General features: G+C 38.9%; 1 protein-coding gene across 12 annotated transcripts in view; it reads left to right on the plus strand.

Moving 5' to 3' along the window:
- ST3GAL3 (ST3 beta-galactoside alpha-2,3-sialyltransferase 3) overlaps positions 1–27921 on the plus strand; it is a 194393-nt gene that overhangs the window by 42256 nt on the left and 124216 nt on the right. For 4 of the 12 annotated variants that reach the window (XM_075039262.1, XM_075039267.1, XM_075039265.1 and 1 more), the window contains exons 4-5: positions 1919–2053; positions 11352–11394. The exons of 1 other annotated variant lie outside the window; for it this stretch is intronic. In XM_075039262.1, coding sequence (XP_074895363.1) covers positions 1919–2053; positions 11352–11394 — 178 coding nt within the window. Of the gene's footprint in view, positions 1–1918; positions 2058–11351; positions 11395–27343; positions 27362–27921 lie in introns of those variants that run through there. 7 more of the 12 variants (XM_075039266.1, XM_075039269.1, XM_075039268.1 and 4 more) reach the window with 4 other exon arrangements.

Raw genomic sequence — 27921 nt, forward strand, 5'->3', positions numbered from 1 at the left:
TCAGACTTTTGTGGGAATCAACCATCTAGCCAAAGTGGGTAAACAGGTCCTTTCCTGAGTGTAGTGGAAGTATTAAGGGTCTTAGTGTGACATGAGGATTAATGTGTGGGACCCCTTCCATTACCCAGCAAGGCAGATGACCTGGACGTGTTACATGCGTTAGTGATGCGGTTTGTGCTTCTTTTCTCATGTGAAAGGCATTAAGATGATGTCATCCACCAGCTGAAGAAAAACTGTTTCATGCTACTAGGAGAGTTTCTCAGCTAAACAAACAGTTGAGTTATTTGGGGAAAGACACCAGGAATGCTTCCAGGAAGGAGAAGGCGAAAAGTCGTAGCTAAACAAATAGGGCTGAAAACTGTTTTTTGGGTGGAGATCAACCAGCATTATCGAAGCCCAGGGCGAATCCTGCCCAATCTAATTTCCTTTGGAACCTGAGTATGGCCTTCAATTAAACTGAACCAGAAATCAAAAATTCTTTTGTGTTGGGGGCACTTCATGAAACCAGTAACTATCCATTTGGCTATGTGTAATACACGAGCTGTAGCCAAGGCACACCATAGTGAGCACGATACTTGATGAAATTAAGTTTACAGCTTATGTATAATGATACATGAAGTGCAGGGGAAAGGCTAAGAATTACTCTTATAACTTAAAACCCCTTATCACTTAAAAGATGGGGATATTTACTATCTTGCAGAAAAGTAAAAATAATCCAAGTGAAAGTTATATTTTATCTTGTTTACTAGCCTTTCCTCTTAGGTTGATAGGGGGAACATGCTGCCTTCCAACATAGCACCTGTCTTCTGCCTGCACAATTTGAAAGAGAGCCTGCTGCCTGACACTAATAGCAACGCTTGAACTCAGATTTCCAATTTACTAACCCCCAAACTACTGGCAGTAACTTGCTTTGTTTACGACACCCCAAATGCTTTCTGCTCTCCCTGCATCTTCTCTAAAAGTTCTATGAAGAAATGGATCTATTGTGAGTGCATGATCTGACGTGGGAGTATCTCTAGGGTGCTGAGTGCAGAGTGGATATGTTGTTGTATTTATGGGGGGGGAAGAGACCCTTGGTTAACTCCCTTCTACTAATTAATATCAGTCATAACTGAAGTGTGGTGTTGCCTGCCTCCTTCTGTATTGGGTGATGGTTTCTTTAGTCTGCAGAAGTAGGGGGGAGGTTACATAGGTTTGAGATACGAAATCTGTGAGTAAAATTCAGGGAAATATTTTGATTACAGCTGAGTATGTCTGCATCAGCATACCTACACTGGAGTTGTGCTGGATTGATGTTGGTACAGCTAAGACCAGAATTTGTCCTGGAGTAAAACTTTTAAATATTGCCTACTATGGATTTTCTTTGTCCTAATGTTATTTTGGCTTCTAACTGATGTGAAAACAGTTAACCCTGTGGATAGCTTCCAGTGCAGGGTATCTGTGGAGTTAATCATAAATGTTGTGTATACTACCAATAGGGTGGTAAACTTAGTTATGAAAAATAGTTCAACTGCTCCATGTCTTTTGGAGTTATGTTAATATGGAGGGTGGGAGACAAGCTAATGTAAGCTAATGGTCTGCCTGGGTCTGTTTTAAAAGCACTGGTCTTTGTTCTGCTTTTACATTGCGACTCAGGCTTGGTTTGGTTAGGAGTAAGACAGTAAAATTTGATCTTTTGTAAACCCTTCCACTGCAACAAGATTGAATTTCCTCATTGAAGAAATATGAAGAAAAATCGTATATTTGAGAAGGGAGGCTCAGAAAAGTCCAAGAGAGCTGTATGCTTAATTGCTTTCATATTAAGTACTCTGCACTCACTGTGCTGCAAACTTTAACTTGCTCTGAACTGATATGTGTAATAAGATGTCAAGATGTGTGATGTCTATCCAACTGAGGGATAGCTTTCCTTGTTGAACAGGAAGGAGAGAGAGAAAAACTGTGGCTATTGTGCTTCCGCTGTCCATCCCATCTCACCTTGCTGCAGACCCAGGAAAAGACAGAGCCCAGAAAGAACCCACAGAAACAATGGCAGCTCCAGGCCCAGCCATTCCTAGTAGGTGATGTTTCAGGTTGGGGTAAGAAGGGACTAAAGTGACGTACTTTGAAACATAAAAATACATATACATTTTTCTTTATTAGTCAGAATTAAACAGCTGTGAATAATAGTCTCCCTGTTAAGATTTCATGCTGCTCACAACTAGTACTCATTGACTTGTATTTGCCTATTAAACAGCTTCTTAGAATTGCTCTTTTGTAATTGTTAATCGTGCCATGTGAGGGGCAATGTCTTGTTGCAGCTTCTGTATTTTATTTGAATCAACTGTTTGTCCTTATCTTGGTTTTCCCCTTAACTCTTTGTCCCACGTGCAAATCTCAGTTTTCAGGGAGGCTGGAAATCTGTCCTAACGTATCTCAGATTAATGACACTCTCTAGGTTATTCTGGATAAACTTTCTGAACTGAGTGCTCAGAAGATCATTTGGCTATGGAGCTTGAAGTACTGCTTCATAGAAGATTATTAGCTTAGAGGACATGAGAATCAAATATGCTTGGAGTGAGGCTGAACTGTCTGAGGTTCATGCAGTGGTCTAGCCTTCACAAGTCCAGATGTTTTTGTGATTCTCTTCACGACTGCCCCTTCCCTTGAAAGAAAGTTTGAGCAGCAAAGATAAATGTTTGATGTGATGTCTACGCCAGTGTTTCAGCTGAAACTATTTGAGGAGACCTAGATTTCATTCACTTGCTGTAGACAGCTAGTACTCTTTTTTTTTTTTATTTTTCCTTGCTTCTCTGGTTGCTTTGTTTTACTTCGTTGCTAGCAAATCAAACACTGAACTTTGAAAGTCAGATTTATACCCCTGCTATTTTTGTTCAAGACTTTTTCTACCTCCTGTGTCTGAGAGCAAGCAAGTTAAATTTTTCTTCTCTAAGCCTCATTAGGATAAGAGCGCATTGAATGTGCAACATTCCCATCTGCTAATGTGCTTGCTGGAAATACTGAGGTTCTAAATACATTATGACTGTAGGCTTACCCTGTTAGACATGTTTGATTGCAGTACTGGCCACCAGTTGTATAGCAGTTGTTCTCACTGCAGGCTTAAAATGCAATAGTTCTAACATCTCAAGCAACCAAGCATTATCTAGGTCTTGCTCAAATTGTTTGAATATTTTAACTTTGTTGTCGTTGTTGCTTTTTTCTTTTCAATTTAATACTTAAATCTTATAAAAGGTTTGGCTTGACTTACGCAAAGAAAATGGAGCTTTCAAAATTTGGTTTAGAGTAGCGTATCTGCTGTGGCTCATGTGCTTGTGAAAGCCCATATGCAAGACCATGCTTCCAGATGCTGAGTTCACAATGATAGTGAAGTAATCGTCTGAAAGTTTAAATCCATGCTTGTTTAGGAGTTTGCTGTTAGTAATTCCTTATGCTAAAGTCCTTAGCCATTTTGGGAGAAACTGTGAGAACTTAAGGAAGCTTTCTCTGTTTCCTTCAGCTGCTGAAGGTGCTCAGATAACCATTTTGTGAAGGATGAAAAGAACCCTATGTCTGTCCTCCTAAATACAATTCCAGAGTGAATTTGGTGACTACTTTCTTGCATTTTGGATGGAGAGTGGTATGGATGGAGGACAGGAATAGCAATATAACTGAAATCATCAGGTATCAAATTGGTAGAATACTGACACATTCCTAGCATGAGAGAAAAACATTGGTGACTTGCAGAAGATCACTTGCTGTTCTTTGGCTTTCTCATTGAGAATCTGGTAGTGTAGATGGCTACAATTACAAACTCTGATCTTTCCCAGATTTCTAGGTTAGTGGTAATTTAGATATTATGTTAATTAATAGAATTTGTGAGGCTCTGGTAGATGTTCTTGGTTTCAGGAAAACAATTTTAATTTACGGTCGGACCTGATGTGGTTCTAGTGTGTTGGGTTTTTCTTGTTGGGGTTTTTTCCCCCCTAATTGCATTTCTGACTGTCTTAATGCTACATGGTAGTGATGGTAAAGGAGAGGTGAACTTATTGTGCTGCATTTTTCTCCATTCCTGTAAAGTAGAAAATAAATGGAAAAGATTATATATTTTTTCTGCTGGTTTTAGTGGCTTTATTCTGCAAAAATGCTTTTCCCTTTTCATTTTTGATTAATGAAGTTCTCTTCATCTTTATTTCTTTGAGCTGTAGACTGTGGGAGCTGCTTGAATCTTTGCCAATGACTGTCATGTATCGGTTGCATAGTCCTTATGTGACTTTGCCAGCATGTTCAGTATCATCATCTGTCTTCTTATTAATGCTCTGTTCCTTCAATTGAAAATACAGCTGTGAATGAGTTGAGGTGCAAATGCCAAGACGTGGCTTAAAGAATTCTCAAAATAAAAATATTTTAATGGGATTTTCCTCTTATCATGTGGCATCTCTCTGCATCAAGTCAGTACATCTTGTAAGTCACTAAAAGCCAATATAGATTACTGTTTTGTTAATATTGTTCTTGACTTTTATTAGGAAATATGATACAATTTCTAAAATAAAGAATATGCCAGAAGATTCAGGCAGCATTAATGCCATTAGCCAAGTGGATACTTGGTAGTAAATGAAACAACTGTTTATTTAGCAAAGGTTGCAATCTGGCTTTAAACAGATGTCTCCCTTGGAAACAAAAAAGGGCATATGCAGTTCATAGGAGGAAATTTTTCATCTTCCTACTGGAGTCTTTAATAAATTCCGCTTAAAGCAGTCGGTTGCTTTTCTGCTGTTGGAGGTTGCTATAGGTTTTTTAGGAAAAAAATTGTAAGGAGTTTTATAGTCCCTGTTAAGGTAACCAGAGCCTTTTAAAATGTAATATGCTTGAATGACCTCTTTTTTGTTTTACTATACCTATTTTGGAGGTAAGACAAGCAAGGAAAAGACTTTCCTGATGGATGACCCATACAGCACTATCAGCAAGTGATTGCTTATTTGTTCTTTCTGTGCCTGGGGGATGAATAATGTAGTTGCAGTGTCTAATGAAGGAGACCCCTCTGGTGTATTGCTTTCCTCAGGCTGTAAAGCTGGGCCAGATGTCTTTGGGGGCCCCCACCAGGGATTACAGGGGGGGGAAAAAAAACACCTCGAAGGTATAGAGCTGGAAATTACTTCCTTTTGCTGCTAAATCTGAAACAATAAGTAGTATCCTCGTGATTTTAGGTGTCACCAAGGCACGCAGGGGTTTGTGACTGGAGACAGATTTCTCTCTTGCCCTCTTTGAACTCACAGGTTTGTATTTCAGTTGCGCTGATAGTGCTTGGTGTATCCGTTTCCATCAAATATGCCTGTATTCATCAGGTGCAGTATTTGGAAAATGAATATTGAGCTTGGTGCAGCAGGATTAGTATCTTTAGATCAGTTTGCACAGTCTATGAACATTTTTAATAGATGTGAAATTCCAAGTTTTGCTGGAGGAGTAGTATTGTTAAGAAAGTTCTTCTGCTCCCCAGAAAAAAAGGAAGCCTAAGTGAGACTACATTAAAAGTTGTTGAAGAATCATTTTTTTTCACACGTGGTGGAAACGTCAAATGGGCAGATAGCTCTACGCAGTCGTAGATTGGTGAGGCGTGCTTCTAGTACTGGGCTGCAAGGGCTAAGCAGTTATCTTTACAGATATCAGTTCTGTTTCTTCTGTGTATTTTTACAGAGCAGGGAAAGGCACAAGGACTAGGCTTAGTCTTACCAGTATACGTGGGGTTCTCCCTGATGTCACTTGGACAACCTGAAGAAAAAGGCTGTTAAACTTGTATGCAAAAGAGTAAATGGGTGTGAGGAGGAAACTGGAATATAGACATGCATGCAGTCTATGCAGTACAGTGCTGAGGAGCCTAGGTGGCCTCAGCTTCACCCATTCTGAACTTGGCTTTACATTCTTTTTTTTTTTTTTCCCAGTTATTTAAATAGCCTCAGAAAATAATGCCTTCATCAGTAAGTTCCATCACTGAAGAGGTTAAAGTGAAAATCCTAAGGAAAGGATGCAATATTAAGTCCTTGTTTGTCCAGTACTTTCATTGTTGCTCAGTAATCCTGAGCAGTATTTTTTTAACCCTGGAAGAAAACCTTTCTTTTGTCCTTTCATTGCATATGACTTCTTTTCATTAATTCTTTCTTGTCTCCTGAGTTCTAGCAGAATTGCTTTACATCAGCTGAACTTTTATAACTGTCCATATGTGTTTTCTTAGTCCAAGGTGAATGTGAGGTGTTTGACCTTTTGCATTGCAGGGTAAGTCATTTTACCTGGCCTTTGCCACAGATACAGAACTTGCATGTGGACAGTGACCAAGGCTTAGCTCAGTTGGAGCCTCAGTTCCGCAGAGACCAAACTGCACTGGACAGGATGAAATGTATCAGGGTGGTCTGAGCTGTTCTTTATAGGACTTCTGTCTCCTGAGTGTCATACTGATTTCTTTGACAAACACAAACATTTTGAATAAAATAGCTGAAATTGAACCTTCTGCCTTCCCTCCTGTACTTGCAATTAACAGTTAAACACAGAGAGCACTAGAACCGCTTATATACCATCTTTTAAAAAAAATTTAATTTTCTCTTTCTGTGGGCAAAGTTATTTGTACTGTGCTTCTAAGTAGCTAGCTGCTAAAGGAATAGTACTCAAGTCATTGGTGAAATTAGTTATAGGTAGTTCGGAAGGTTAAAACCAGTGAGCCAAGTTAATTCCTGGATTGTTGATTTCAGATTAGTAGCATAAGGGGAAAATTTTGCCCATTTTGCCTGTATATACTATATTGGCTACAGATGCAAAATGCAGTTTGAAAACTTGATGGATATTGTACACTGTGCTTTATGGCTTTTTGGGTGGTCTGCATGGAGTTTACAGACATTCAACAATGCATTTCTCACTTGCTGCGTGGTAGCTGGATTTCTGTTGGATACTTGGGAGAAATTTCCATGCTAATGCCAGCACTGGATTTGGCGCGGGATTTGCATCATTTATAGAAATTGCTATGCTTGGCTGTACTTCTGTTCATATAATCCTAATTACATGCTTTATTATGAAATTGTTGTCAGTTATTAGATTCTTACTCAATTCTGATCTTCCTGGAAATGTAGAAATGCATTTTGTTTCTGACCTAAGACGACCTCTTGTTCTTATAGGGCATGATGAAACTTCATTTCCCATGTGCATTCATTTCTGTGCTTCTGTACACTACTGTACCACATTGTCAGCTGAGATGTGTAGCTTCCTAGCACAAGTGAGTGTGGTCCTTAGATTGCCTTGCTCTCTTTTAATACTGTTGCTTTTATACCTCATGGGCCTTTTAGTCTCTTATGGACTGAAAACGTAAAGCCTTGTTCAGATTCTTCCATGATCTTGCAAAATAAATTCTTTATTACCTTCACTCATTATTGGCTTTTAAAAAAAAAAAAAAAAATCCTATTCCCCACAGCCATATAAATGCCTTGTCTGGAGATTGGGGGGTCAGACATGGCTGGAGTTGGATCAGACCTACCGCCCTGGTTAGATCTGAAGGGAGTTTCCAGAACCACATCCATTGGTAGCTCTGCATTGTGCTTCAGTGCAGAGACCCCCTAATGGGGGGGTCATCATCATGATGTTGGCAGAGGCCAACATCACACTGCAATTATCACGGCCAGCTGGTCCAAGCTAGTTCTTGGTGGAGATGCTGGAGTATTTCTACCTTGTTCTCCCTAGCTGTTTTGTTCAGATTTCTCTAGTGTTCTAGCACTTCTTTATCCCACTGCATGAAAAAGAGGAGAAATGTTTATGTGTATCAGCTTGGTGAGTAAGGCTTTAAACTGAGGTGATGGGAGGTGAAAGCAACCTGTAGGTTAGGGCACAAAGAGGTTACATGAGTGCCAAAGTAGGCTCTTGCAGCCAGTATTTTCAAAGGATGAAAGGGTAGGAGTGGGGTTGCTCCTTTCTCTAGCAGTAAGCTGTGTGATCAGCTCAGTCCATCTCCTGTAATCATCACACCCTGACTATACTGTATTTTAGATTCAGTTGTACTTGTCTTTGATTTAGTGGGTCTGTGTTTTATTTTGTTTTAAATTAAATACATAACTCCAGACAAGGATTACCTTTTCCTGCAGCTGGGCTATGTGTGTTTGACTCTCTCCAGGTATTTGGGGTTTTATCTGTCTTTTGTGAATCCAGACTGCTTCCAGCCAGCACGTGGGCTGCACTGTTGTGTGTTGCAGTGACTTTTGGCCTCTGTATTTGTAGTGATACAGCTAAATGACACTGGAAGTCTGTTAACAAGACTGATTTTTGCTAAAAAGGAAGCTAACCTCTCATCTGTAATTTAGAGGCTCCTAGTGTCTTTCTTGGGGGGCAGCATGTGGTGGAGATTCATTTTCAAGCCAATAGTAACGCTGTGACTTCTAGAAGTCCCAGTAAGTGTGAGATGGCCTGTGGTGAGGACAGCATTTCTCTGCCTACAGTAGTTTGAATGTTTCACCAGCCAGTGAGAGGAAGGAGAATAGATGCTTCTGGTTTGATGTTACAGCCTGAAAGGATAATTTACACCCTACTGAAAATCAAGAACACACCTGTGCAACAAGGCCAAGTGCTGGGTCCTGCACTTGGGTCACAGCAACCCCGTGCAGCGCTACAGGCTTGGGGAAGAGTGCCTGGAAAGCTGCCCGACAGAAAAGGACCTGGGGGTGCTGGTTGACAGTCGGCTGAATATGAGCCAGCAGTGTGCCCAGGTGGCCAAGAAGGCCAACGGCATCCTGGCCTGTATCAGAAATGGTGTGGCCAGCAGGAGCAGGGAGGTGGTTGTTCCCCTGTACTGGGCACTGGTGAGGCCGCACCTCGAGTCCTGTGTTCAGTTTTGGGCCCCTCACTGCAGGAAAGACATTGAGTTGCTGGAGCGTGTCCAGAGAAGGGCAACCAAGTTGGTGAGGGGTCTGGAGCACAAGTCCTATGAGGAGCGGCTGAGGGAACTGGGGCTGTTTAGTCTGGAGAAGAGGAGGCTGAGGGGAGACCTGATCGCTCTCTACAACTACCTGAAGGGGGGTTGTAGTGAGGTGGGTGCTGGTCTCTTCTGTCAGGAGGCTGGAGATAGGATGAGAGGAAATGGCCTCAAGTTGCAGCAAGGGAGGTTTAGGTTGGATATTAGGAAAAATTTCTTTACTGAGAGGGTTGTCAGTTATTGGAACAGGCTTCCCAGGGAAGTGGTTGAGTCCCCATCCCTGGAGGTATTCAAAAAGCGAGTAGACAAGGCACTTCAGGACATGGTTTAGTGGGCATGGATGATGGTTGGACTCGATGATCTTGAAGGTCTTTTCCAACCTAAATGATTCTATGATTCTGTGATTCTATTCTATGATTCTAGTTTGAAACCAGAAATGTTATTTTGTGTGGTTATACTTCAAACATTTTTTTAGAAAGTGCCTGTTGGAAGATAGTTGACATATATAATTTTACAAGATTACTTTATACATCTGTTAGTAATCATCAGTGAACATCAAAAATAACCACTTTAAACTTAGGGAAGATGAAATGCATGCGACAAACAGAAGGTAAATCTTATGAAACACTGCAATGGAGGTATGTCATCTGTAGCATTTAGCGTTTAGTGTCTGTGTGTTTTCTGGTGCTTTGGTTGCAAAGTTCATGAAGTGCTGAGTTAGTAGAAAGTCCAGGATGTTGTAGTTACAAGGTGATGTATCTCTTATTTCATTTCCTTTTCTTGTATTTCCTGTTGGGAAGAAGTGAATGTTAGCTCGAATGGGATAAGACTCATGACAGGTTGGTCAGTGCCTGTGGATGTTTTTTAAAAAAGAATAATAATAATAATTAAAAAAAACCACTCTGATGCTGTTTGCTGAGTGTGGATGTTAGTTTTGGAAGGAGGAAGGGTTAATAAAAATGGAAGGCTTTTTTTTTTTTTTCCTGGAATGGATACCTTCCTATGCATGATGCTACATGCGGAGGAGGTAAGGTTGGACAGGAAATCATTTCTTGTAGGAGGAATAAACTGGGAGGAAGTTATAAGGAAGGCAGCACATGGAGGAAACACAACTGTCAGCATGGGGAAGGTGGAGGAGAGATGCACGGGTGCATTTCTGACATCAGGTACAATGGGGATGGTGCGTGGCACGTGGGTGCAGGCAGAGAACGGATAGTATGTGCCAATATCAAGTGCACACATGTTCTGCGAGTTCTGTTACCTAATTCATGTTAAACATAATTCTTCCCTTGGCTCAGGAATTAAATCTTAATGGGATTGAAATCAATGGCACAGTTTATACTGACCTATCTGGTGCAATGGTTTTGTCTTAGGTACATGTTTAGGCTTTCCTGTTCTGCCAGTAAGTGATAGCATGAAAAGCTTTTGATCTTGTCAGGTAAATGACTGCAGCAAAAATTCTGGTGGTGTTTCATAAGGAAAGCAAAATTATCTATTTCCACTAAGCTCTTTCTAAAAGGCTATGAGAATTCTTTTTCTTCTTGTTTGTATTAATATGTCCTGATCATGAAGCTCTGGAGGGATTATCTTTTACTTCTCTGTTTGTATTGGGTTTTTTTATTGTATGGTAGTGAGACCCGGTGGTTCTTAGTGTGAGTAGGCCTGTGAGCTTAATGCAACACAAGGATACTACACCTTTTGGGTTTTTTTGTGTGTCTTGAGAATTCTAATAGAGGGGTGGGTTGGTTTTTTTTTTTGATCAAGTATTTGATGTACAAACCCACAATGTATTCAGAGATGCTGAACGCAAAGCTTACTTTATACAGGTGTTACAGATGTTCTGAGTGATAACTTTGTTTCTGTAGCTGTTCCAGGTTGGTGGCATAAACGGTGACTTTGCCATTTCCTATATTGAACATCAACTGAACTTGAAGCATTTTTGCCACCGTGAGTGACTTTCTCTTGAAGAGCTGCTTGATTACAAAGTTGTAGGTTGAAATAGACAAGGAGCTAAGAAAACTTTCAAAGCTTTACCACGTCAGGACCTAGGAGGAGTGTTTGTCATACAAATTACTGGCAAAATGATTTCTACTGCAAGCAGGAAAACTTAGTATATCACTGTATGTGTGGTTTCAGTAGTGCTTTGTTTTTATGACTGCAGATATCTTGGTTAATTCTGGTGATTTCTAAATTAATGATTACCCACACATTCTCTTGCTTTAGTATTTCCTGGAGATTCAGAAATGTTAGTTTGGGAATACCTTGAACTAACGATAATCTGTGATAACAGCTGCTAGTGATTGGAAATGACAATATAGCTATTTTCAGTTAGAAATAATTATTGGCCTTCCATAAGCACTTGCTGCTTTTTGGTGCCTTTTGCAGAGGAGACACTTGCAGTTTTTATGATATTGTGTCCCTTGCTTTTGTTTTCCAGAATATGACAAACTGGGCTTTCTCCTGAACCTGGACTCAAAATTGTAAGTAGAACAGTAGGACTCTTGTTTCTGTAGCTACAGATTTCTGTTGTAAGCAACTTTTATGTCATCTGGGCACTTGGCTCACTAAACTATACTCTTCTACCCGAGACAGCCAAGTCCTGCATCAACCTGGCAATTACGACTTCTTTCCTTACACTAGGCTTTGCTGGCCAGCTTGGATTGTGGTTCACTGTCATTAATTCCTTAATGACTGATCAAGAGGCTATAAATGTCCACCTGAAGCCATGACTGTCAGTCTGCTTTAGATATCCTACTGTTAATCTTCCAAATGAGGAAAAATGTAGAAAGCGGGAGGTATGTCAATCTGTAATTTACTGGGATGCTTAGAAGTTTGTTTCCTTTCCAGTTGTTTCTTTAAAAATGGACACTACTATTTTTGTTTGTAAACTGGAGTGGAAGGAACCTCAGCGCAAGGCAGTTACCGTTTGCTCTGTCAACAGCAAGGTGCTCAAGAAGGGTGATACTCATCATGCTTTTTGCCATAAATCAGTCAAATTGACACTGAACAACTTAACACTAGGGGTCACTAGCGACTCTGTTTCGGAGGTCAACAGCCTTGTGGAAATTGTATTGGGAGCAAAAAGAATACTAAAAACCTGCCTCTACTACTTAAAAAGGCACGGAAGCAGTCTAGTGGCTTTGAATGACTTGAGGATGCACCCCTTGTACAATGTATCATGTAACCATTCTTAATATTTAGAAAGTTGCATTGTACTTACAGGGTGTAAAATTAAAGTTTTGAGTTTAGTCTTGCTGAGAAGCTTGGGAGCTTCCATAATGAGACAAAAGCCTCATAAGTGCGTTGGGAACTGCTGTTTGCAGGAAATGAGAAAGTCACAAGGTAGGAGCTTCTTTTACAGGAGCAGCTGGGTACATAAACTCAGCTATTGTAACTCATCTGGCAAAAGGGTGCTGTAGAAGAAGACGTATGAGAAAGAAGGAATATTGTGGGTTTTGGTTTTGTTTGGTTTTTTTTTTCTTTCTAAAGGCTTTATCTCATTCAGTGTGCAGGAAGGATGGCGTTTACTGCATGAATAGCTGGACAAGGTTTCTTTCTGGTCTCATTTAATGTAGTGTTCTGTGTGGTTTTTGTTGCATGCTATCTGGAACCCACGCTGGTTGCACAGTTACCAATTTTCTTTATCAAATTTTCTGTATTGGGACATCCTTGTGATTTAGAGGCAATAGCGTATGTACCCTTACAACACTGTAGGATGAGATGAGACATTATTTTCAATTTATACATGTAGAAGTCAAAGCAAAGAGATTAGTCCAAAATTATGAAGTGGGTAAGTAACCTTTGAATGAACATCTTGGTCTTCATAAGGGAAAAATGGTTTTTAAGTTGTCTGATTTTTGTTTTTTTCCAGACTACCTTGCGTATTTTGTAATGTCCGATTTATTGAACATGCCCACTGACTGTCTGCACACTTTTGGCATACCAGTTTTGGATACCAGCCTGTGCCGTGTCCAAACCGCTGCTTCAGTCTTGTGCTTCTATTCTTCCTTCTGTGTTCATTGTCCTTTTCTTTGTTGCTGTTAGCAAGTCCCATTGCATCTTTCTTCCCCTCAAACTTCTGTTACATTTTTTTCTCTTCTTTGCTGACTTATCTACTTCAATTACAGCTTTCTGAGACATGGCCTGCTCCTTCTTATACTTTAGTATGAGGCCAAGTGAAGTTTTTACCTGCTGGAGGGCTTCCAAAACACTAGAATTTTTTATTAAAACCTCCCCATGATAAAAACTCTCCATTATTTTTGATTAAAGAAAGATTTTGTTGGCTACTTAAAAAAAAAAAAAAAAAAGATATTTATATAGCACCCTAAATGTGCATGTGTGCTTTTCAAAGCCATGAAGTTAGCTTCTGGAAGGGCTTGTAATAAAATCAGTATGAATAAAATAAATACTATGAGGTTAAGTTAAGGAGCAAAAAAGCAAGTACTAAGGTGAAATGACTTTTTTTTTTTTAAACTGTAATTGTCCTTTGTTGGCTTTAGGTTGGTTTTTTTCTGTTGGTTTTTTTTTCCTTTTGTTGTTGTTGTTTATTTATTTGTTTCTTTTGTGGAAGTAAGGCTGGCCCTGCTTTGGAAATGGACCTGTTGATGTGCAGAGTTCCCTTCCAGCCTGAATTATTCTATGATTTTTTTCAATAGCAAGGGAGACAGAAAAAAAGCTGAAAATACCATAAAACATACTAAAATTTTGAAAGAAAAATGGGTGACAGCCTAGAGGAATTTCCTGCTGTTCCACGAGTTCACCATGTGTGTTCAGGGTACCAAATATGTTTTCTAAGTACACACTGAATTCTGTGGAACTTAGTGGTTAGAAATGCTTTCTGCGATTCAGTCAAGATGGTACCATCATAGAAGCACTTTCTGGTTAAAAAAAATTTGCTTAGAGGTGAAAGGGGTAATATGTTCTGCACTGATGACTTTATTGGCAGAAATAATTTAATTACGTCTGTTGTGATATAAATGTTCTGTTGGAATTTTGCCATAGATCATAACTTTATAGGGTTCACTTAATTGACAGCATGTGAGAGTCTTGTGTGACTTGAAGCACTTGGGGCAACAATGAGTTTTCTCTCTTTTTTTCCTTAATCTTTTATTTGTTCAAAATCTGTTCCTGGCTGTTAGTTGATGTCATTTAAACTAATGACATGGAGGACTAACATTTTCTACAAAGGTAGATCTGCATTAAAACTTAAGTGCTCTGACTTGCATTTTAAATGACATGATACATAGGAAAGTGTTTGACATGAATAAATAATAATGTGTCCATTTGCCTTTGCATATTTCATTTTTTCATGTATTATTACTTTAGTGTCCTCTACCCTGTAGATGTCCAGGGCATGTTACACAGGTATAATACATTCTGTTGGGGTTACAGCAATGTAATGATTCTCTTCACTGGTTCTCTTTGAGTTCATAGAAATGGTAATGAAACTAGACTTGTTAACTTTTGGAGAGAAAATCCGTCAGAATTACTTGAAGTGTTTTCTGTGGGAACGTATGTCTGATTCATGCCTTGGTATAGCATTAGGGAGGCTGGTATGGCCAGTAATCTCACCTGGAAGGGAATGGCCAGTTTTAAAGATACTGTACATATGCTTCATGGAAATGACTGGTTCTGACCAGAATTCTTGTTGCTCTGAGCTTGTCAGAAAGGAGAATATCAAGAAGGAAGATGGTTCCTTTCTGCTGCCTGTGCTTAGGCTAACTCTTCTTTGAAAAGTCTTTTAGCTTTTAAAAAGCAGGATGGTATCCAGGTGGGGATTGCTAGTGAAATACAAGATGAATGGAAAGCTGAAGACATCCGTAGGCAACTATTTATGAATTAGTTGTTTCCTTAGTCAAAACAAGACCTAAGACTCCTCAGGACCAGACCAGTGAAAAAGATCTGTTGCAAGAGGAGTTTATCTTTTAGCTATGCTTGCAGTAACCATTACATCATTACCAAAATTAGAATATCAAAACAAAACATACATGAAGTACAGAAACAGGCCAGTTGCATCAGTTTCTCCCAGGTAAAGAGGTTTCCCAAGCAGCAGAGCCACATACCATTTTGAAACAATCCAACATTTACTGATTGTGTAGAGAAAAGTTCTTATACAAAAAATGTGTTACGATTCACAGGTCTTAATTCTTGGAGGGGCCAATAGTTCCTGAACAACTTAAGGCCATCAGTCACATTAGTGACTGAGCCAATGGATTACTAGGTGCCACCAAATGCCAAGATTTGCAGTTGCTTTCTAACATCCGTGCTTGGTAAAGGGATGCATGCTTTTATTATTATTAAATATTTATATTGTAGTAGTTCTTTGAGGCTGGCCAGATCCTAGAAACAAGAGTCTCATTTACTACAAATTCTGAATCATTCTCTGAGCAGAATCTATGTTTGTGTTGAATTATGTGAGATTTCTGTAGGAGGATCAGATCATATGATCACGTAGTTAATTATAGACTGTATCTTAATGTGTATTTAGTGGGCCCAGCTGAAGGTTGCATGGTCATTCTTTATTCTGTCACTTACTACTCTATAAATGCTTGGTTTAGTCACCTTAACAATTACTTTGAGTATGCCTTGGCATGTTACAAGTGTAGTTTCACTTGTGTGTGTGAAGAGCTCCTTTTTTGTAATAATCCATGTGATCTGGGGGCTTTTCCCTTGCATTGTTCCCCTTATGCTTCTATACCAGCTTTCCTAACTCTGCTGGTGTGCCATTTACTTGGTGAGGTGGAAGCTAGTGATTGCTACTTCTGTCCTCATTTCAAACTCATCCTTCAAAAGCTATTTTCAAAGGTACTTTAGCAGTTAGATTGGCAATTTGATGCTTCTAAGCACCAGCCAGAAAATAAGCTCCTCTTGGGTGATAGTGGATCTTTTCACCTGCTGCCACAGTCAGCTGGAAACCTGGAATGGTAAAATCTCAGCTGATGAATGATGGAGGAAGTGTCCCAGGGTTTGACTTTGACTGGGGAAGAACCACTCCCTTGTGAAGTTTTGCGAATGTTAGAAGATGTGCTTGAGCTTACTGGAAACAGTCTTCACTTAAACAAAAAGATAAGTGGGTACTATAATGCGTAAACTTGAAAGAGAAAGTAAATTTTTTTTAAAGGTAGAAACAGGTAAAAAAAAAAATGCTACCCCTCTCAATTAGAAAAATGACTCTGAGATCAGTATGGTTGACCACGATAATACAATATGTGGTATATATTTTATATTGTGTACTTTGGGAATTTTTAGGCAGTACTTAGTTAAAAGGAGGAATATTTTTTCCAGTGGGCTCTGTGCTTTGCTAGATATTTTGTGATACTGTGTATTTATATGTTTTTCCAATGTTATAGAGTAGATTTGGGAGGTGCAACAAAGATTTTTTGAATATTCATGATCATTTCAAACTTTGCTTTAAAAAGAAAAGACAAAGAAATTGACTCTTTTGGGGGGGTGGGGGGTGGGGAAAGCCAGAAATAACAACCTTCACTCTGCAAACTCAAACGAAACTTGATCTAGACTTTGAAAAGACCGTAAAAATGGAGGGAGTTTGAGCTAGGGAAACACATGGATTGGGTTACTTCTGTTTGTTGAAATTTCTTAACTTCAGAGCTTTAATAATGAAGAACTGAAACAGAGCCTCTTCTCCTCATTTTGTTTCTAGGTTCATTTGAAACTGTTTGTGTCTATGTGTGGTACTTTGCCATTAAGCACTGTAAAAATAAGCAATAAATGTGTTGGAATGCTGGACTTTCCCTGTGCCTGCTGCTGTGGGATTTCTTTCTGCCCTGTTTTCCTTCCCATTTGTCTTTTTGTATTCCTGTGATCCTGAGAGGGGAAAAAAGAAAAGAAGAGAGAAGTCCTAATGATCTCGCATCTGCCTAAGAAGGGTAAGAGTGTGTCTCACAGGCTAAATGGGGGGATCCTGATCATCACAAGCAAGAGCGTCCTGATGCTTTTTCTGGAAGATTATTTCAAGGCTTAGCATACTTTACAACATTGGTATTTCCCTGGCAGTTGGTTATTTATTTCTCTTCCGTTTCAGATTTTTCTTTGACTTTTACTTTGTGTCCTTCTACCTAATCTCTTCCAATCTGTACAAATTGTTTGAGCATTTCAAATATTTAAGAAAATGAACCCTAGCTATTCACAGCGATTCAATTACTGGGCTGTTTGTTGTTCATCCGTCAAACCTTCCATGTTTGGGTGGGATCTAACTGCATCCCTGTTTTTTTTGTTTTGCTCTTAGGTCATTTCCATTTTTTCCAATTTTGATCCTTTGGAAATCTCATAAGGATTTCTCATGTGAGTCTCTATTATATCACTTTGAGATTCCTGTGTTAGACACAACCTCAGTCAATGAAGAAGATAAAGACTGTAGAACTCAGAGTTACTGGCTACTTAGGTAGAACAGATTCCTTACTTGATTTGTTAAGTGCAAACAAAGTAAAAAACTTATGTTTGCTGCTTTTAAAAGGGCCAGTTTCCTGAAGCTGGAAGTAATTATGAACCAAACCATGTGGGAAAAGAATGTAAAGCAAAAAATATGAATGGCTGGGCATTGTTTAGAGCAGTTTTATACTGTTTGCCCCAACAAGTTCAGTTTCATAAGAAAGAAATGTTCATGGAAAACCAGTTTTACCAAGACTGTAAGGGAAAACAGTGATAACGTTTTATAGAAAATGTAAAAGTGTGCAGTAAATACATGGAGTTTTGTTGTGTTTGGATGAGGAAAAAAAAATACTCCTTAATATCAACAACAAAAATTCAAGCAGCAGATAACCTAAGTTTATGTGCTTTAGAATTGCTATGTCTGGACAACATTCTTGCAAGAATTTCTAAAGAAGTAGCTGAGGACTTTTTGGACTGTTAGAGTTTATTAATAAATCTTCAGACAGTAGGGGTTCTCCATATTCTTGGCAGAAAGTTGATGTACAAATATCTTAAAAGCAAAAATGAGTGACTCATAAGCTCTTCAACCTGTTTTTGATTCTGACCACAATAACATAATGGCTAGTAGAAGTTTCCACCAAAAAAAAAAAGGGGTAATACATATAGTTCCAATTAGTGTGCATATTAAATAGGAAACACTTTTTGTTAGATGAGCTTGTTCTTCAAGTGAATGTCCATGAAGGTGCCTGATACGTGTGAGATTTGATTTCTTTCTTGGTATGTTCCTCTTGGGACTGGGTTTGCACATTTTGTGTTCTTTTAACCAGCCAGGCTAGTGGTATAAAAACTGGGAAGCCTTTAAAGAAGAGGCTCAGTTCTTTTTTCCTCTCCATATCTCTAAGGTGGAGCATGCGCTTTGCTTGTAGTTCTTCACCACAGTAGCATTAACCTCATTAAATTTATGTTTGTTTGTTTTTCCTGGGGTGGATATGGTTACAACTAGTTAACTTTACAAGTTTCTAGTACTGTTGTTTGAGCAAAAATTTTTACAGTTGTTGCATTCACAGAAGGCTAAATTTACTTCAGTAGCAAAACGCAATTCAGGGATTATCTATAAACTCATAAATGACATGTGGCCTTCCTGTTGCTTTATCATTTTGGGAGAGGAGCATATAAAAAGCCAACTTCATGTTCTTCCTTCAGAAAACTATCCTAAAACTCAGAGATAAATTTAGTTTTGGCCAGCTTCTGCACTGATAAGCTTGTTAAGTTTCTAGGTACTGAATATCCTCCTACAAGGACCCTCTTGCTCTCTGAATAGCTTATGAAAATCGAATGAATTGGGCTACCTAAGCATTGATCATTCCCTAAACTTCAGTTAAAGAGGTTAGAATTAGTCTCTATCTAATAGGATAAGAATAGGAATTAGTCTTATTCTAACTGGCTATACAGTTTATTGCAAGGACTAGATATTCTGTGGGATCATGGGTTTTGATACAGATTTATGTTAAAACACTGGTGTTCATCATTGTATTCTTGATATTGGTCATAATGAACAAAGTACCAGCACATATTGTGGAAACGTGTGATTTGTTGCTGCCTGTCCTGAATCAAAGCAGTTGTGAGCTTACCATTAAACTGATGCAAGAGTTGCCTCTGTTGGAAATCCCAAAGGCATGTATGTGATCACCAAGCATCAACTCTTCCTCACCTGCCTGGCTTGATATAGATCCCTCCTTGCAAGCCAGCACTGTTCCACCTACAAAGAGAAATGTACTTTCCTTCTGTTTCCCCTTGGAAATGTTTTAGGGAATCCTCATCTGATGGTTGAATGGAAATCAAGGGTATTCCAGCAAGGGAACACTACACTGTTTATCAAGCCTGCCTCTGAAACATGCCACTTACTCTGAAGAACACTCTTGCTATGTTATCTAGACACAGCTTAGTTGTCAGCTCCTAATTTATATTTTTCTGTAGCTGGCTGTGAGGAGGTTTTGTAAATGGGGTGTATGGGAAGAGACAGCTTACTTTACTCAGTCTGACTCTAAATTTGTGTTCTGCATTGCTATAATGTGACCAGAGACCTCAAAGCTTTCCTGTCTGTATGTGCTAAGAATGCCATACATAAATTCTAAGAATATGTAGTAGGTCATCAAGTCAGGGAAGAGTTTGGTAGAACAAATACCTACAGACTTCTTGCATGCTGGGGAAGGATAGTAAAACGAAGACCTACTTTTAACAGCTGTGATTATGATCTATTAGCTAAGAAAACAATATTTCATTTATGTTGAAAGAAAGCAGGAAGCCTGATCACTGTGCTTGAGAAGAATTGCCTAGCAGAAGAGAGGATGATGATCTGTCAGGTAGTGACATGCTGTGAAACCATGATCCTTAGCTTTCTACAGAGGTAACAGGCTAGAGGAACTCTAGATGAGAGAGATTGAAAGAACCCTGTTAAATATAATCCAGAGGTGTATTTTACTTTACTTGTTCTGTTCCCAGCCTTACGACTAGAAACCTGACAGTAAGTCTTGTTTAGTAAAAATCTCTGTATTTTACTGTTTAAAGTTGTTCTAGGACTGAAGGACAAGGTAAATTTTTATTAGGTTTAGAATATGTTTTTTCCTTGAGGAAGCATGGTGTTGCTGCTAGCGTCCTTGACAAATCTGCAGTGGAGAAGTACTCTAAAGGACCCCAGACCTGACAAGGGTGGGTGAGAGAGCTGGTGTTGTGTGATGCCCATTGCAATGAACAACACATGATGAAGGCTACTTTGCAACAGGAAGGTTACTTAAAGCTGTGTCTGATGTGCCATGTTGAGGAGGGATTCGTGTAGCGGTTGTTGCTGTAAGATGTTTTTGAGGTTATGGATGTTTGAATTGAATTGTGAGGCTCAGATGAGGTTTTCTCTAGTTGCTTTTGAGAAAACCAAACTAATTAACTTTTTTGAAATGCTTTGTACTCTTACATTACACAGAAGCCCATGTGATTCTTTCTCAGCTCACAGCAGAAATGAAAACAGGCAGAAATGCTACTCCTGACCCCATCTGCAGCCCCAGTCCTGCTCTCAGCAACAAGAATCAGGAGCACAAAGGGAGGGACGGAAGACTGACAGAACATGTATATGCTGTTTCTTCCTTGTCTGCCATGCCATCTGTTCCAGCTTGTTAAAGGATAAACTGAAAAGCCAACAAACAAATCAAAACCAATGAATATGTTTGGATACTTCTGTTTGATTTCAGACCTTTTAATTCCTACTTAGAAATATCTTCCCCCTGGCTCTTTAAAAGGGTTAATCTTGAAGACCTGAAAAATGTGAGCAGTGTCCTATGTGCAAAATGTTGAGTGCCTTCCTCCTGCTCCTTTGCATCCTCTTTTAGTGACCCTTTTTATACTTCATTGAAGGCAGAAATCCCCAAAGGTGGTTGTGTCATTTGTCTCTCTGAGTCAGGGGCTCTGATCTGTACAGGATTCAAAGCTGTATTTTACCATCATGGGACTCAAGCTCAGGCGATTTTGTGAAGTGTTGCTGTTTTGATGAATTAACAAGGAGGAGAGGAGAGGATTTGTCCTGGTGAAAAGTGAAACCTATTTCAATGCTCAGCCTTGGAGCTATCCTTTAGCCTATACACCAAACACCTTAGCAAACCACTTCTCTGTCTCTTTTGGAGACCCACAAATAACCTCCTTCTTATGTAGGACTGATGTTCAGTGAAGTTAGGGGCGACATAAGATGAAGGAAGGTCTGATTAACTGGGCTGTTCACAGTGCCTTGAGACAAACTTTATTCTCTTTTCTGACTCATCATGGTTACATATGGCAGTTTAGATGTTGGTTGGATGGCCTTTTCAGACAAGCAGATGCTCTTTGAAGTGGAAAAAAAGTTTTCTTAGCAGAAGAGCATTCACTAGAACAATGTATGGAGTAAACAGGAGAGTTTTTTGATCCGGGTGGTTCTGCAGCTGTTCTTACTGTTAGGAGTTGTGGCTATTCTTAATTATTTACCCTAAAGCAGTTCGGATTTTTGTTAGTTTCATGAGGGCATACTTAGTCACAGTATCTGCAAGGGTTCCTCCAGGTCAGGGTTATGTTCTGTATTTACAGCAAGGTTTCTGGAGGAAACATTTTCCTCCCAATTTGTAGCCTTCCTCTTCTTAAGACTTCAGTGTGGTACTTACTAGATTAATTGATGTCTGTTTGAATTCATGACATCTGTCTCTAATACAGGTCAGTGAAGACAGCTTTTTTTGGACTACTACTTCAGAAAGAGTGAGAAAACTTCAGAGCGTCATGCCTATATACAGCATTTTGTAAAACTACTGTTAAACCACATTCCCCAATGGTGAGGTCACCTCTATATACACCATCTAAAGCAATTTATTCACTAACTAGTGTTTTTTTCCTCTCAATTTCAGTCCAGCCCAGGGAAAAAAAAATATAATTAAAGCCCTTGCCATATCCAGAGTCTTCTTTTTCTTTAGTTAAGAGAAGTTAAGTTGTTATTCCTTCCCAGGCTGTCCAGATCTTCCAAAGAAAAGTTTGAAGGGCAACCTTTATCACCATTACCCCTGCAAAGTTACTGAAGAAACTGAAAAGGGAGAGTGTTGTGAATGGTTCTTGTTAAAGATTTGCTATCAGGTAGCTGAGAGAAATTTTTTCCGAGTGGGGTTTATTCCACAAAGAATTGGTCTCTGCCAGTTGCTTGTGCAATAGATCTGCTACTGCAACAGAAAGGGTTGGATTTCCTTTGTGGGAAAATAAAAATGACCAGACCAAATATTCACCTGCTCCCATGTCTTGTCTCAAAGTGCTCCCTAGAACTGTTTAAGGAAGGAGAAAAATACACTGTTGTGAAGCAATCTTCACTCCAGTACTCTCCAGCTTCCAAGGAGAGGAAGCTTTGGTATTCCCGAGTTGGGGATGCTGTTAGACCTCTTAATAGCTTTTGATCCCATCTATACATCTGGCTTCTGTAACATACTGACGTAAAGAAATCTACTGATTAACTGGATATTATAGGAAAGAAGTGCTTCCTTCTGTCAGTGTTTTACTGTCTTTAGGATAATTTTGGTTGATGCTCCGATTATATGGGAAATAGTGAATAATAAATCACTGTCGATCTTTTCCATAGCATTCTGCTGTGCCAGTGTGCTCTCACATGTAGCTAAACACTGTGAGTTCCTCTGAAATGAAGTGTTCCATAGCCTGGCTGTGTTCTGCAATGAAATGAACTACATTTTTCAGAAGGAAGATTTGGTGATTAAAACCTTAGTGGAACTGATTTTCTCATTTGGCATTTAAAACTGCTAAGCACTGTATTTTGACATTCAGATCTACTAAACTGTAGTATCCAGTTATAAAACTGTAATTTCAGCTATGATGCCTAAGGAATTCTTAGTTGATCTTTTTTCCCTACAGCTGTAGGCTTTAGGGGAGAATCTTTGTTTTCAGATGTACCGATTCCTGCTAGTCTGAGCAGCGGATTCCTGGATTCTAATTGGGTTGAATTATTTATTCCCATCCCTTTAGCACTTGTTTCTCTCTCCTTGACCTACACTGCTGGATTCATTACACTACAAACAGAAAAACACTGTTACCGAGCCAAAGAAAGCATTGCCTGTTTGTAGATATAACAGATGAGGGTTGGTGATGAAGACTTAAGGGTTACAGCAACAAAATTAAGACATTTCAATTTATCTTCTTGCATTCCTTCATTTGGCCAAAAATGGATGTGATAGGTGAGCGTTTTGTTTCCCATCAGACTTTTAATTGGCTCACTTTTTATGGCCATTGTGCTAACAGTGAGTTTTGAGAGGTATTTAAATAGAGAATCACAGCATTTCATTTTTCAAGTTTTGAGAATTACATGTTCTAATATTAGGCAGCACTATCACTTCTGACTTTGGGGAAATAGAGTTTATTTAGACATTCTTTAGACAGTTCATTCAGAAAGCAGTTCAGGTAGGAATCCCAATTGACTGCTGAGAGAGGTTTTTATTGACTATTGAGTGAGTCCTGACACATCCCATCTCCAAAAAAGTGACTATCCTCCATTAGGTCATCCTTGTCTCTTATCTGTAAAACCAAAATGTTGATACTACTGAGGATGGAAACCAGTAATTTTGGATCTATAGAAACTAGAATAGATAAAAGTCTAATAATATACGCTCAGGAATTATGTTGATTATCAGCAAGTTACTTCATCATTAAGTTACAAGTTTCTTTGTCCAAAGATTAATAAATAATCTAAAACTCAGGGAGCAGCCATCTTCATATTTTTGATTTTTTTTTTTCTTTCTTTGGTAAACAGCTGCCTTCTGTGAAAATAAAATTCCTGTATTTCATGCTTTTTGTTTAGTCTAACAATTGGTATTTCAGCCAGTTGTTTTCTCCTTTCCATGTTTCTTTAAAAACAAAAAAAAACAAACCCTCAAATGGACTGTTTTCTTTACTCCTTATCTGTGTCTATTTGAACACAATTCTGCTTTTTCTTTCTGGTACTAGTCTTAAAGGTAAGATGTAACAGAAACAGAAATTTGAAAAAAAAGGAGAAAGTTTATAAAAACCAAAGGAGATCAGGGATATTACTCAGTTCTTGGAGGAGTATGCAGCATGAGGTCACATACAAAATGTGCCATGGACTTTTCTTGAATTTTTTATCTGCATCCTTTGAATCTGATTTTATAAACTCAGCATTTAGTTTATTTACTTATTTAAACAAAAAACCCCACATTCTAGCTTGAAAACTTCTGATTCTTTTCTCCACAAGGATCCCAACACTTTTTAGGAGTTGATAAAAGTTTATTAATTGAGAAGCTCCAGTCGGGGTCGTTGGATTCTGTGAACTGTAAAGAGATGGTACAATGATATAGTCCCTTCTGATAGAGAAATCAGTTATAGCTGTATTTCTTAAGATGTTAATGTATTTAGCACTGCTGAGACTAATCTGAAATTCCTTATTCTGCCTGGTGATCTAACTCGAAGTATGTCAAAGGCCAGGAATGGAATTTAGTAAGGAAGTAGGATCCTCGTGACTCTTTTGTGCATGGAAACCTCTTCAGTGTGTTTGTGCATTTCACAAAGGGTGAATGGCATTGCCAGTGTTAGTGGTCTTCAGCTGTCAGTGCCCCTCTGCCTAGCATGCATTTCCTAAAGGGTAGCATTGACTTCATGTCATGTCTTCATTCAGGGCTATGGAGGTGGGTCATGGATTTTGGTGGAATGTCTTTAAAATTTTGTTTTCCTGGGCCAGTTTAATGTAACCTAATCTTCTTCAGCTGGTGTTCTTGAGTAGTCCAAATAAAAAAATAGAAGTATGTGTTGATTATCTTCACTGTTAAGAAATTATTTCATGAGAGGCCACAATTCTTGGTGGAGAAGCAGAACAGGATGGGGTTTTTTAGCATGCATCATCTTTTTAGAAGGAGGAATTTGGGCCGTCTCTCCTTGTATTTGATCATACAACCTCCTTGAGGCATTTGCTTACATACTGAAGTAACATTTGAAAATATTTACACCAATTTAGCTGGCTATAGTGTGATAGATGCATTTCCTGTGTGTTTCAGTGTAAGCATTCTGCTTTTCCTCTTCTTTCTCTCTCCTCATTCCTTTCTTTTGTTTGTTTAGTTTTTCCTCAGCTGGAACTGGAAAAATAGCAAATATCACATGATCAGGCCATGTAATTCTTTGAACCAGAGTTTGGAAACTTCTAACAGAGCTGTAATCAGAGTTCCTTAAACTTCTGTCTCAGTGTTTCCTAACCCATGCTGCGCTCCTGTTGAACTTGGAGCTCCAGCCATGTACCAAGAAGAGGGTTCATCAGCTCATCTTGTTTCCATAGCGTCTTGTCATTTTGACAGGCGGAATGTCCTTGAATGCATGATGATCATGAGTCTACTTTTAAAGTCAGATGTGCAGATAGTTGGTTTTTTTTTTTCCTTCAGTCCCTTGCTGTTACTGGTGTATGGGAATTTACTGCGATATAGGTGAAGGCTGCTGTTGTTGTTAATGACCTCTGTTAATGACTTCTCTTCCTCTGACTGAATAGTGGTAACTGAAGGAGAGAGAAAGAGCTGCATCACCAGACCTGTTAAAGATGTCCTCCCATGCCTTTAAGTGAACTGGTAGTATTTGCTGTGAGGCTGACAGTCTGTAGTGAAGGGAAGAGTTGATGGGGTACTTACTTTCTCATCTGTCTCTTTAATAGAAGTCCTTGCTAGTTGGGAAGGGAGGGCTGGTTTATGGTTTTGTTCCAGGGTTTTTCCCCCTCAAATGGGATTTGTTGCTTTACAAGCTTATGAGATACTATGAAAAAGCACGTTGAGGACTGGAAGCTGTCTATTTATTAGACTATAAGTGATGTATAAAACAAACACCATTCAAAGATCTGTGACCCTTTGATATTAATTAAAATATAAACAAAGGTACACCCTAGCCACTTTGGTTTGTCTTCATTGGTGTATTGTTTGGAGCCGTCCTGCAATTTTGAAGCAAATACCATAATTGTTTCTTCCTGTATGCTGACTGAAATATAGCCCTAGGCTTATCTGGGGGAAACTAAACTGAAAGCTTTATTCCAGGAGTCTACAAAATGCAACAATATTTAATTGGGGACATAAGAATCCAAACTGAAACTTGGCCTTTTGGCCTACATTGAGCCATGTATATATGTGATTGATACATCACATGACCCAGGGAATCTTGTCTGGAGTCCTATCTAAATAAAATGCCCTGAATTTTATGTAGTGTAGATATGGGGTCTCAGCATAAACTGCTTTGACTTAGTGATCTGCCCTTTTTTGATCTATCAAATTACTTGCTAAAATTATTTAATTATTACTTCATAATAACCCCTATATTTTACCTGCCTTTCATTTCATGTTCTCATCATGTCTCCATTCTTCAGGTATCATGACGTAAACTTTGTAGAGCTGCTGTATAGGTATAAGACTGAGGGGTTTTTGGGTCAAAGAGAAAGAAATTCCAAGGCGCAGAGTCAACCTAGAGAGCACGTTGCCAAAGAACTCCCTTTTCCTTCTTTCAGAAATGTATCAGTACATATATTTTCTGTGCAAGAGTAACAGCAAGAGAAATCAGTCCTCAAATAAGATGATCTCAAGCAGATGAAGTTTTTCAGTTTTTACAATCCACAATTTAAATTCCATGTGGAAGGCAAAGCAGCAAAATCTGTCTCTTAAAGTATATTTTGTAATATTCAATTTCATGAGCTTAGTTGCAGACTTTTTTTTAGTAGTCCAAACACTGAGTTTGTATTACTAATTTCTTTTTTAAAATTAATTTAGATTCCAGTCCTATGAGGGTGACATGTTGTCCCTGATCAAGACATGATGAAGGAATTAACCGTGGTGACATTTTCATTTTTGAGATTAAAATAAGACACACATCTGCCAAATGCAAGCAGAAGGCAAAATCTTGTTACTTTTTCTAAATCCTCTGACAGCAGTTGGATTTTTAACTTACCCAAATTGTGAAATTTTGTTAAGATCAATGCCCACATAACAGGTAGAGAAGCACAGAAAACCTTAAGAATTCAGGATGTGTGCTAGTCTCATAGGAGAAAAGTCAGAAAAAAATGCAAGAGTGCATTTTCTTTTTAGTAGAGTAAGCCAATTACTTCCCTTTAACTTCATCATCATGCAGGCACTTGTTTAAAAACTGCAGATGTTTACAGTTACTGACTATGAATTGTTTCCCTCATTTATTCTGGATAAATTTATTTTCTTACTGGGGTTTTCCTGCACAAAATCTGAGCAAAATTTAAGGGTCCGCAGTGTCATCTAATTATATCCTTTCTGCTGTCTCCACTAGCTCTTTAACTACCTCAACCCAACTGAAGCTTTCACTATAACTAGGAGCATGAGAATCAAGAGCTGGAATAATGTGCTTGGGCCTGGAAGTTGTAGAGGGGGTTTGCGCCTTTGTGCCGTAACACTCATGATAGCCCTGGCTGACTTACTGCAACAGCTTTCCATGTGTTCGGGATAGCCTTGGATTCTGGGCACAGTAATGGAGCTAGTGAGATGAAGCTACTTTAAGAAGGTAATGTTTGGTTTTGTGTGTAGTTCTTAACCCATCTGTTGCAAGCAGCATTCAGGATTATGAAACAAGAATCAAACATAAGCTCTTGTGATGCTGTGCACCATGTTTTGGTAACTTGTCAGGTGACCTTTGCAGAACTTCCAGTAATACTGCTTCTTCCATTTGGAAATAAGAAACACAATCAAAGAAGCAGCAGTATGTGCAGCAGTGTAGTAAGTACATTGTCATCAAATATGAAGATGCTTATTCATACACTTCAGCTCTGTACACTTTTTTGTTACCCAACTGTGTACACGCTAACAGCGGTGTGACTTTACAAAGCTGGATTTGTTTGAAAAATGTATGGTTTTTCTATGGGACACTTCATGCAGGATGTTTTGCAGTCTGATTTATGGAAGAGCAATCTCTGCAAGATCTGTGAATCTTGCGACAAAACACAAAGCAAATTTATGTATCTAAAATGATGTTAGCTTGGATAGCTTCATGCGGTAGCAGAATGTCAGACAGCAAGGCTGTATCCAGCCTTACTCCAAATGTTTTGCTTTGAGTTACATCTAGTG

This window comes from Buteo buteo, chromosome 10 (genome assembly GCF_964188355.1).
Source record: "Buteo buteo chromosome 10, bButBut1.hap1.1, whole genome shotgun sequence".
NCBI lineage: Eukaryota > Metazoa > Chordata > Aves > Accipitriformes > Accipitridae > Buteo > Buteo buteo.